The sequence below is a fragment of the Sinocyclocheilus grahami genome, unplaced genomic scaffold, assembly GCF_001515645.1.
Source record: "Sinocyclocheilus grahami isolate Dianchi unplaced genomic scaffold, SAMN03320097.WGS_v1.1 scaffold48.1, whole genome shotgun sequence".
NCBI lineage: Eukaryota > Metazoa > Chordata > Actinopteri > Cypriniformes > Cyprinidae > Sinocyclocheilus > Sinocyclocheilus grahami.
The window spans coordinates 2,495,451-2,508,056 of NW_015505227.1; the positions used below are offsets into that span (position 1 = coordinate 2,495,451).

The 12,606-nt window shown below is 38.5% G+C and overlaps 1 protein-coding gene across 1 annotated transcript; it reads left to right on the top strand.

The window, feature by feature from the left end:
• Positions 1-811: 811 nt before the first annotated feature.
• Positions 812-3,505, top strand: LOC107582889 (homeobox protein Hox-B2a-like). Its single transcript, XM_016268915.1, has 2 exons — positions 812-1,710; positions 2,530-3,505. The coding sequence occupies exons 1-2, from the start codon at positions 1,206-1,208 to the stop codon at positions 3,267-3,269; spliced, it is 1,245 nt and encodes a 414-aa protein (XP_016124401.1). The 5' UTR covers positions 812-1,205; the 3' UTR covers positions 3,270-3,505.
• The last annotated feature ends 9,101 nt before the right edge of the window (positions 3,506-12,606 follow it).

A 12,606-nucleotide genomic window follows, 5' to 3' on the forward strand; every position in this document is an offset into this window, starting at 1 on the left:
CCAATGCAGAAAAAATAATACAGGAAAAAAATCCACAAATCTACGAGGGAATAATGGGGGTTTTCTTTGTTGTGATCTTCGAGAAAAAGGCGAATTCTTGAGGGTAGCTGCTGTCAAGCGCTTTGCCGGCGAAAAGATTGATCACCCTTGCTGCCTCTCTACTCTTGCTCTAAAAATATCCACCCCCTTTTCCCATTCGTTTTAAACTTTGACGCAACCAATATTGCTTAGTTTTTCATCAACTAAGATTATATTGCTGCTTTCTTCGTCCAATGTGCAATAGAATTTCAAGTAAACATACGCAATTTCCATTCGTAAAGCGCGACCTCACGATGAACTTTTGGTTGTCACAGTCAGCAAATGTTTCACACACGCACACCGCTAACAACTATTTTTCTTGCGGTATTATACGTCCCATCTACACCTTCATTTTAAGAAATAAGCAAAATATTTATAAAAACATTTGACAATTATCTAACTTGCAAACTTACGCTCTTTAATGTCCCAGTTTTCAGCAATTCTTCAGAGGCTGTGTTTATAACAAAAAAAAAATCTAATTAAAGGTAAACCTCAAAATAATTTATTTTTATTGTAATGGCTGGGAATGTCCTATTCGGTAAATGTGGCAGACAATCTCACCATCACACTTGTACATCCTTATTTATGTGCTTGATAAATGAAATATTTCTAGACCTACATCTCTTGTCTGTTAGTCTTGTCAAAAGTTTTAAGATTAATGACCCTTGATTGTAAATACGCAAGAAGCCATATTGTGGATGTCCTTATCAGGCAAGGCCTGTGAATTACATCACCGGTAGTTCTGCATTTGGATTGTTATTGTCTAACATAAGAGGCCTGCACTTCATCCCTCATGACAAAACAGGAATGTCCGAACACATGGCAGGCGAGAGCCTTTTTTATTATTATTTCGTCCATATTACAATAAGAACTGGATTATAATATCCTGTTGTATTTTTTGTTTTTTTTAGCAATTCAGACGAATATTGCTTTCTTTTGCCACCAGGCCCCGAATTTCGATTGGCTGAGATGAGTCATGTGACCAGGAATTGGCTGCAATTTCGCCCATAGTCTTCAGTTTAGTAGACCCAGGTCCCCATACGCTAGTAATATCACCAATATACACAATTATTAAAGCCCGCAAATGCCGTCATAGCAGGAACGCAAAATAAATCCTAGCTTTTTGGATGTTATTTTTTGCGTATGTTGGTGTCGCTGGACGCCCTTTTTGCCTAGGCGAAGCGATGAATTTTGAATTTGAGAGGGAGATTGGGTTCATCAACAGCCAGCCTTCCCTTGCAGAGTGCCTGACGTCTTTCCCCGCTGTCCTGGAGTCATTTCAAACTTCATCAATCAAGGACTCGACAGCAATTCCACCTCCTTTCGAGCACACCATCCCTAGTCTGAGTCCCTGCACAGGCAACCAGGCGCGACCGAGGAGCCAAAAGCGAACTGCCTCCAATGGCCTCCAGCTCCGGACACAAACAGCACCGCCGACGCAGCACCAGCAAGGCCCGGTCCCGCTGTCGGGTGGCGCGCCCCTGGCCCACGAGTTCCCATGGATGAAAGAGAAAAAATCTTCCAAGAAGTGCCCCAAGCTCGGAGCCACTGCTGCTGCTGCTGCTGCTGTAGCAGCCTCCCCATCTCAGGCATCCTCCGGATACACAACCGCGGGACTGGAGTCCCCGACAGGTACGTTTATCAAAGCAGTGAACGCATTTGTTGTGTATTTTGGACATTTCCCCTGAATGATTCGTGACTCGAATAGAAGTCAAACTAGCTAAATCTCTAAAGAATTTAATTGTCTGTTATTATCACCTAATTATTACAGTGTGATGTCACATGCTTCGAATTTTTACGCAATTAAAAAAAAGCCCTTTCGAAATTGTTCTTTTTCCTATTTGTATGTGATGGACGGCATAACCTGCTTTGGATAGGCTTGTATTCGAGCTCTCTGTATTTAGGGATAATATTTAGGAATAATTGTGTAATTTCATCAGATGTCTACATTTCAAGCACCATTAAGCATGCATAAGTGTTGTGCAATCATATATAGGCTATATATATATTTAAAATCCCGTTCCAGTAATGTCTTTAAAAAAATTAAAAGGCACCCCTCCCCCATTTCTTATCACATATACAAAACTATGCACATTCTGAAAGATTACGTTGCCATCCTGCAGATAGTAGATCTTGATCTATAATAACGATTTCATCGCAATTGATGTCAGCTGAGACTCGATATTTATTCATAACCTTGTTTCATGGCTTGGGGAGCCATTTTGGATATGAGTATATATTGTGAAAGCTGTGGAACGCTACAAAATATGGGGTTTGCTGAAATAACGCTTGTACACCACAAGACATGCCTGACCATTGCAGTCACTGCTACATGACAAGCCCAAACCACAGGGCTGTTCGACACTGGGATTTTATTGTCATCTGGACAATTTCTCATATGAAGTTCGATGACTTCGCCTTTTGTACTTATTTCTGTTTTGATTCTTGCAGAGGCTCAAGGTGGACTGGATAATGGCAGCGGTTCACGGAGGCTGAGGACCGCATACACCAACACGCAGCTACTTGAATTGGAGAAGGAGTTTCACTTTAACAAATACCTCTGTCGGCCCCGGCGCGTTGAAATAGCAGCACTTTTGGATCTAACCGAGCGCCAAGTCAAAGTGTGGTTTCAAAATCGACGCATGAAGCACAAAAGACAAACTACGCACCACCGGGACGGGCAAGAAGGCGAGCCCAGCGGTTTCGAGCACCTGGAGGGAACCGACGCTGCTTCGCCGTATTCGAGCCAATCACTGGAAGTATCTGGTTCTGGCTCTGGTTCGGCAGCAACCTCCGAGAGTGAGACGTGCCCGACAACTGCCTCCTACACGAACAGTGCGGACAAAAGCCAGCCCACGCCTGAAGAGGGCCAGGCGAACCAGCCGGAGCCTGCATCTGTTCCTGACACAGCGGTTCACTCCCCCCCGTATCCAACGCCTACAGCAGATAACCCCACCACAATGGCTGAGGGCCGAGCAGTTGGGCCGGAGCATTCGTACACAGAGCCGCAGGATACCACCTCTCTACCCGATTTGAATTTCTTTTCGACGGACTCCTGCCTGCATATTTCGGACGCTTTATCGCCGAGTTTGCAGAGCTCACTGGACAGTCCAGTTGACTTCTCTGAGGAAGATTTTGACTTGTTTACGAGCACCCTTTGTACTATAGATTTGCAGCATTTACAGTTCTGAACAATTATGACATAAAAATGCATACAAGAGCAATCGAACTCCATCTTATTGCAATGTCATGAATGCTTCTCGACCGCAACATTCCTATAATGAGACATTAAAAAAAGTGAAAAGAGATCTACCTAAACAGTTTTTTTTAACAAAAGCAAAAAGGCGTGAAACAATGCCTAAAAGGAAATAAATTGTTCATTATTTTGAAAATACGATGATGTAATCTTTTTGAATACACATCGGGATGGCCCCTGTCGAGGTTTCAGGTATTTTATTGCCTTTTTGATTCTCGGATTTTAGTTTGTGTCAACAGATGAATGGTTGCGGACTTTTTCAGTGAAACTCAATCACTGGAATCTCAGGAATTGTGCCAGACACAAGGGTAGTTGAACTGCTTTTAGCAGATCTCCCAAGGCGGGCGTTGTCCCTATTGAATGATTTTAGAACTAGTTTATTTATTGAGATTCTTTAATAGTAAATTTCAAATTTATTTATTGTACGTTATTTTCATAGTTGAAATAAAAAATAAACCAACAACATGGTGGAGCGAGTGTGATTTGATTCTGTAAGCTTTATTGTAATATTTCATAAGGAATGTTTAATATTTTAATATAGGCTAAATCAAGACATTCATTTTAAGAATTTGTTCTTTCTCCTTGGTATTGATGTATTGTGAAGAAACTAGCTTACACAATTGAGTCCGCAGGTTGAGTTAATGTTTGAGGAACGTTATTAAGAGTATACGCAAAGATTATGTTTATAATAGCTACTAATTATTATTATTATTATTATTGTTACTATTATTATTGTTGTTATCATTATATTGTGATGAATGATATTCTGAGTTATTAATACTGGTACGAGAAAGAGGTGAGAGCTGCATAAGCTCAGGGGGAAAAAAGAATAAGCCAGTAAACTTAGTAAAACTCTAAATATATTTTTAAAACACAAGCAACAAATCCGACGAACCTTTCTAAACAATGCAGCACGAACAGTGATTATCATAAATTTTTGTAATGAAAATTGAAAACAATATATTCTTAACAAAATCGGCTGTGTTTGATAACATTAGACGTAAAAGGCAGCAGCACGGATATTATTAATTTTAGATTGACGTTTAAACGAGCAAAAAATAAAAATAAAAAATAAATTCACGGGATAATGACTGGGCTGTTGGCTCCCATGGCGGCACTCGCCCTGATGCAAAATGGCGCTCAATGAAGAAACACAATGAAGGATATGAACAATAAAGCGGCAGCCATTATGGATAGTTTAGGCTGCAGCTGCTAGCGGGATGCTCCGAGCTGGCTCGTTGTCAGTTGAAAACGTCAATTTAGACAAACACAGGCCAGATTTGTATCAGTTAAAACAACGATTCTTTAATTATTATTTTTTAATATCTTGTAATAGCCTAAATATTGGACACCTTATGTAACAACTGGATCTTAGCCCTTATGGAGGAGAATCATCTTATAATAACACAGTGGTTAATACTACTACTACTACTAGGCCTACAACTAATAATAATAATAATAATTATTATTATTATTCACATCCCTACTTTAAATTAATATCAGACTGTGAGAGTAATACCATAAAACACAGCATATTGTACAAAAAGGCCTTGATAAACCTTACTGCCTATTTTATTATTCATATTTGTCCTAGAATGTACATAATGTTTCCATCACCCAGGTCAGACTTCTGTTATCTCTCTGTTATGATTTTGAAGCAGCAAGTAAAACAACATTTAAATGCAATTTAAATATTTGAATAGGTCTTTTTTGCTTGGTTTACATGAGCAGTACCAGTAAATGACCCCTGTGTGCGTTGAACAGGTGCTCTGCTCATATTACTGGAAAGGTGGATCTGGTCACAGCACTATGGCAACTAGGAGTTTAATGCTATATGTGTACAATAGCCACACACTGAATTAATACACTCACCTGCATTCATCAGAATTAAGGACAATTGATAATATAGGTTAGAGTTCGTTTTCGAATTCAAACGACAACACAGTAGAGTAGAAGTGCGACATACAGCTGGATAAATAAAACGACAGATGTCTCTTGTGCAGATGAGTAAAAAAGGAGTGTGATTTTGGATGGCTGGCTGGCATCTATCCCTAAATTCCAGTGTCCATTTCAAGTCATCAAGTTTGATTTCCAGTATTTAGATTTCCTTGTTTATGTCCTGGTTTGGGATTTCTTAATTTCCTGATGCAAGCACTCTCTCATTTCAGACATCTGCCCTACTTATGTTTAATTCACCTGAGACAGGTGAGAGAGATTTACATATAAACATATTTCCAGACAAGATAAACAACTTCTTCCCTGCCCCGAGGCCACACAAGTTTGGTAAATATTAAAACTCTAGTGGTGATTTTTCCCCCTCCATTAGCCTGATAATTTGAGGTGTGGCTGGGTCAAATTTTATCTCAGTCCTTATGCTTTGCTTGGTGGCCTGCCAGCTCATATTTATCGGTACAGCTCTTTCTGTTTATATATTTTGCAGAGCACAGTACTTTGGGATAGCAAAATCTAAAATAAGGAGAGGTGTGGTGGCATAGGGATTTTCTCACATGAGAAAATGGGCCAATGTTTACAATCGTGCATCCTGGGTAATGCTATGCCTGAAGCAGTGGTGGGACTAGCCAAGATTAAAGTGGAAATGTCTCCTGCCCTAATTCAGTCAAACCACCATGAAGGCTCAGTTTAATCACTGAAGTGGCTAGGAAACCAAAGTACTTTGTCATTGAACAACAACAATAACAATGGTAACAGCAAAACATTATCTTTGCTTTTAGAATGGCCTTATAAGACTTTACAGTTAGCAATGTAAACACATCGTATTGGATTATGAGCTCTGTAAACAGCTCCCTTTGTAATAACTCTTGTATTCATTTGTTTAGCAAAGACTCTTTGTTCATAAAAGCCTGTGACTACACAGCTACTGGTCATATGCTTATCAAATGAAGCAGTATAGCATATGTGGATCAAAACGGTAACTGCCAATTTAAAAAGAACCCCAAAGATGTTAATGCAACAATACCACTAAGATGCACCACTTTGTGCTCTGAAAACAGAGTGATTGCAATGCCAACTGAAACCTCTCCTGTGACATTTCATAACGTGAAACATTTCATAGCTTGTGCAGTTCAATTTGCAGAACTTGTTCGGCATGCAGCCTTAGCACATTTTACTGAAAAACAAGACACATCAGTTTCATATAAAGTCTCTATTTTTCAAACATTAAGTCATGTATTGCGTAATAGATCGGTTTATTTACACTGAAATAGATAACAAAAAAATAAGATATTTTCACATATATGGACATTTCAAATGCATATAGATCTGATAATCATTATATAACGTTTGATAATGACATCATAAAGAGGTATTATAAAGTTTTGGTCTCTCTATGAAATCTTTTCTATGTAAAGAATGCTGACAAATAGTAAAAGGAAACTGCATGTACAAACTAGAAATCCTGAAAACAAAGCCTTTGTGGCAAGTTTGTGAATGTACACACAAACCTAATTATAGCATAAGCCATTTAGCTATCTGCTAATTACTGCAACTCTCTAAAGGAAACAAAATAGGTGGGAAGCTGACAATGACAGGTATATAAAGTGATGGCTAAAGAGCAAGTCAGCAATACAATAATATCAATTTTAATCCAAAAGCTCAATGGTTTACATGATCATCATATGATCACATCATCGCTCACTATATTCACAGAAATAAAAAACACACTGTTTTGACAGCGCTGAACCTTGAAGGGATAGTTCACTCATAAATGAAAATTGTTATAATTTACTCACACTCAAGTTGTTCCAAACCTGTATGAATTTATTTCTTCTGATGAACACAAAAGATGATATTTTGATGAAAGCGTGTAATCAAAAAGGTGATGGTTCCCATTGACTTACATAGTATTTTTTTCCCCATACTATTGAAGTCATTGGGGACCAACAACTGTTTGGTTACCCACATTCTTTAAAATATCTTCTTTTGTGCTCAGCAGGAAAGAAACTAATACAGGTTTGGAACAATTTTAGCAATGATCACAGAACATTCATTGTTTGGTGAACCATCCCTTTAAGTGAAACTGGTGATTAAACCAATAGACTTTCATGGCAATTTGTCACCATTTTATAATTGGGTAAATTAGTGGCTAACTCATATGAATTTGTATTTCATTCACATATTTTTGTACGATCTGCTTACCCTCTGCCACTGACACTTAGGTTTAAGGGTGGGATTAGAGGTGGATCTTCATGCTTACTCTCTCTAAAAATCTTATGTTTTCATATGAATCCAATTTTAAGAATTCATACAAAATCACTACCTAGTAAATAGTTTTCTCACGAGATCGGAAGCAAAAAAATTATAACTTCAGGCCGAGCTAGAATAGCCTGTGATAGACATCACTTGCAGCATTCATTCTTTTCACCGTTTAAACAATGAAAATAAAGTAATCCTTCAGTATGTTAACTTTAGCAGTATGCCAAGAAAGCTCACTGAAAGCATGGTAAACGTTTCAAAATGTTTTCTAAAGACAGCGACAGCTGGTGATGCACAAAGAATGGGACAGCCTGTATATTGGCTCAAGACCTTGCATGCACCAACTTAAAAAAAAAACCCTGTTAAATATAAAACTGCTTTTGACTCTGATATGCTTGCAAGGTTTTAATCTGGGAGAACTTTGTTAGTTTGTGTTGATTCAAGTCATTGATGTTAGTTCACCTGAATTGTCAATGACCAGAACTCTTAATTTGATTAAAAAGACTAAAATGATAAGTTACCTTGGAACCTAAAAGTAAAAAAACCCTAAAAACTGGAGAAGGAATAAAGTCCTTGTGTGTAAAAATGACAAAAGAATTTGGAGAGCAGCATGACATGACTCTGCTGGAGTTTATGACATGCTGATTCCCTCCTTCAACAGCAGAATCAGAAACAGGTGAAAGTATATGAGCTTTTGTATGCTTGAAGCAGACCCTTCACAGCTGTCCATATCTTCTCAGAGGGTGAGGGGGCATTCACTAACACTTGTACAGTATCTAACAGCAACACATTTTACCCTTAACCCTGACAACAAGAGAATGTGCTGACAATACCTTGGAGCAATCATGCTCTGTTCTGCTGCTATAGCAGACAAGATGACAACTTTAAGTCACCCAAAAACGTAATGTATCCAGTGACATTCAATTGCAGGCTCGCAGGCCAAAGCAGGTGTCTTTGCACTGATTTACAGTAATAGCTACTTTTGTCCATTGATTTTTTTTACATTGTAATTAGGATTTTAGGTTTAACTGTATATGAATGTATTAATTAAAGGGTAAATCTTTGGTTCTGTAGCTGGTCACCGTTGTTAATGGCCCTGCAGTATGACAAATGATTATGAAAATATAAATAATATCCATGTAAAAATCCATGTGGTCTGTCTATTAATATAGCTCACAAAATCTGCATTTTATTTGTATACATAAGGGGAAATATGATTTTATTTTCCAGGAACAGCATTTTTTTAAACAGAAATATTTTGCATCACTATAAATGTCTTTACTGTCACTTTTGATCAACTGAATGCATCCTTGCTAAATTAAAGTATTAATTTATTTTAAATAGTAGTGTATCATTGTTTCCACAAAAATATTAAGCAGCTTAACTGTTTTCAACATTGATAATGATAAGAAATGCTTCTTAAGCATCAAATCATCATATTATAATGATTTCTGAAGGATCATGTGACACTGAAGACTGGAGTATTGATGCTTAAAATTTAGCATTGCCATCACAGGAATAAATATATTCTTAAAATATATTCAAATACAAAAGAATCATTTTAAATGATAATAATACTTCATAATATTACCGTTTTACAATATTTTTGGTCAAATAAATGTAGACCTGGTAAGCTAGATCCCCTGCGAAGACCTCATCAACTAGACGGCCTTCGGGACAAGACCACAGGAACCAGACAAGTCCTCTGCACAATCTGACCTGTGTTGCAGCCTGGAATTAAACCATGCTAGTTGCCAGAGGATAACTGGCCCTCTGACTGAGCCTGGTGTCTCCCAAGGTAGTTTTTCTCCATTTCTGTCACCGATTGAGATTTGGTTCTTTGTCACTGTTGCCTTTGGCTTGCTTAGTTGCGGACGCTTAATTTCTGGCAATATTGTCGGCTTGACTGAACAGAATCTATTGGAAGAGAGCTGAACTGGATGATGACATCACTAAATCATAATTGAACTGACTTTAACTGAAAAATTGACTTTGTTATTGTCCTCTTGCATTATTGACAAACTATTTTCCAGTTTGTAAAGCTGCTTTGAAACAATCTGTATTGTATAAAGTGCTATATAAATAAAGGTGACTTGACTACATATATAGTAAATCTCTGCAAATACTTTTTTTTTTTTAAATTGAGCTTCGGCTTTCTTCGGTTTTTCTATGGGATCGAAAAGTGCACCGCATTAATGCAATTTTCAGTCTCTTCTAAAAAGTAGAAGATGGAATATCCACTCAGAGAGCACCTATCATATTTCATGGCTTTCTGTGCAGACAGCCAACCAATACAGTAAAGAGGTAATGAACAACATATAGAATGTCATGTGACCTCCTGAAAGCTTGGAATAGAAGCAGAGTGCTTACTAGCCCACAGAGTATACAGTATACTCACTTTTCATATTTAGCTGCCTACAACATGTAAAATTCATAATTTGTTTCGCCTCGAGCCACTGCAAATGTCCCAATCACACAAAGTAAATAGTAGACTTGAAGGCATTTTATTGACATTATACAAATACGGTGGTTTATAATCTGTAGTGATGCAATGATAAGCCTATATCAATCATGCAGAAAGAGAGATAAGGGCTCTGGAAATTTTTTTTTTTTAATAAAATTAAATTAATCAGGGCAACAGCTGCTGAGTAAGCAGCATTACCCTCAGGCCACTCCATGAAGTCGTACATTGTGCGTATTTACAATCTCGCAGTAGTGGTGGTAAGTTGTCTAATTTTCTGTAATAATCATGTAAGTTGTTACGTAGTGGTTGGACACCAAATAGACCAATTCATCTTATAACAGCATCAGTGGTGACTATGTGTGATGAAGAGGCATACATTTACCTAATGTGTGACTTATCAATAGCTTAAACCAGGGGTCAGCAACCTTTTCTGCATGACGTGCCATTTTTTAATTTTCTGGTTAACCCCTGTGCCAATACAACCCCCCCCCCCCACCACCACCTTTTTAATGCATTCTGTATTTATACAGTACATAAACATTTTTAAAAGATACGATAAAAAACAACAGGCCTTTTTGATTTTCATGCAAATAGTTTCTGAAGATTTTTTCATAAATTGTTTTTTAAACTTTTCAAGATTTCTTGAATAACAGATATACAGTGTGACCGTACAGAACATCATTGTATGTGTGTGTGTGTGTGACAAGGCCAATGCATTAAAACCGTTCAGTTTAAAGGGTAGCATTTGTGATCACTCCAATTCTAACAGCAAGAGTCTAACAACATGCATTATGCAAATTCAAAGCACAAAGAGTGCTTCATTTCCAGACTGTCAATAAACCATCCTCCAGTGCAGCCAGTTCTACTAACTCTCATAATAAATGTGGATTAGGACTCAATAACAAAATAAAACTTTTTTAAAGGGGTCATATGATGCGATTACAATTTTTGTAGTGTTACAAGCTCTTTGTGCATAAAGAAGATCTGTAAAGTTGCAAAGACTAAAGTCTCAAATCCAAACAGATATTCTTTATAAAAGTTAAGAGTCAACCACGCCTACCTAAAACGGCTCGTACTAACACGCCCCCACATGTCTACGTCACAATGTGGAAAGATTTGCATAACTCCGCCCAAATGTTCACGAAAAGAAAGAAGATGTAACTTTTATTCTTACTGTTGCCGCTGCGGCCATGTTGTGGAGACGCTGTGTGTTTCGTTGTGAAAGCGAAACTACTTTGTTTGGCCTTCCAAAAGAGTATGATATCCGCTTCGTCATGCCTAGAGCTGATCCGTGCTGGTCGCTGAGGAAATACATCAACTTCGTGCTGTGGATCGCCGGATCGGCTTTCACCGTGGATGAAGCGGAGTCCAGCCCGGGGTCGTCACATGTGGTTGCCGCAAGCCCGCTGGCCGTTCCTTCGTCGAATCCGCCGGCTGTTCCTCACTCTAGCCCGCCAGTCTCCACTCACTCTAGCCCGCCGTGTGTGACGCTGTGTGTTTCGTTGTGAAAGCGAAAATACTTTATTTGGCCTTCCAAAAGAGGACACGATTAGAAATCAGTGGTTAAGTTGTATTTACAACACTGTTCCAGAACAGTTCAACCCAAATATTCAGATGTGTGCAGCACATTTTATGGAGGACTGTTTCCTGATCCTGGGAGAGTAGACTACAATGCCGGCTGTTCTGACTGACAGACTGTAAGTAAGTTTTTTTATATTTAAAGAATCTGCCACTGACAATTCAAAGCGAGTTTTGGGCAGTGTAGAGTAGGGCTTGTTGTTTGTCATTTCTCCGATCACAAATGCAGACATGGTTTTAAGTTTACGCGGCGCGATGCAACGCAACGTGTAAAAAGACAGTATAAGTCATTATAATCCGTAATTATGTCCCCACTGGATGCAACGAATGCCTCGTTTATAATGGGTTTTACTGTTTTTGTCTCGTCGCTCAGACAATTTACACATCTCTCTCTCTCTCTCTCTCAAAATGGCCATATTTGGAAAAAAGTTTGCATAACTGAATATAGCTGTCAATCATTTAACATTTCTATCGTAAAACGTATTGTTTGTTAAAAGTTGACTGATATTAAATGCATATTTGCAGCCTCATCTTACTTCGCTCTCTTTAACGTTAAACTGACGATTCGCGCTCTGCTTCTGTGAACAGTAAACCCCGCCTACTTTGATTTGATTGGCCATCTGAAGCGCCGAGTATGTGCAGCGGTCGCGCGCGCATCCGTAGACTAGCGCAAGTTATTTCTCACACTTTAATAGTATTTATATCTCCTAACAGGCTGTGTGACTATGAGAAGTTATTACCTCAAAATGTACGTCAGTATGCAGTTTCCCCTATGTGCCAGCGATTATCCCTCTGCGTGCCACTGTTGGCACGCGTGCTGTAGGTTGCCGACCCCTGGCGTAAACAGTCAAACTCAAGATTTAGGTTCTGTGAACTACAAAATAAGTTGACCCAGTATGGTCCATCTACATACATACTTGGCCCTTATTTCTCAGCTGTCAAGAAACCATGCCTGTGATGCAAAATTTTAAGCAAAACTTGCAATGCATGTAAAACAAAATATCAAATACAGATTATT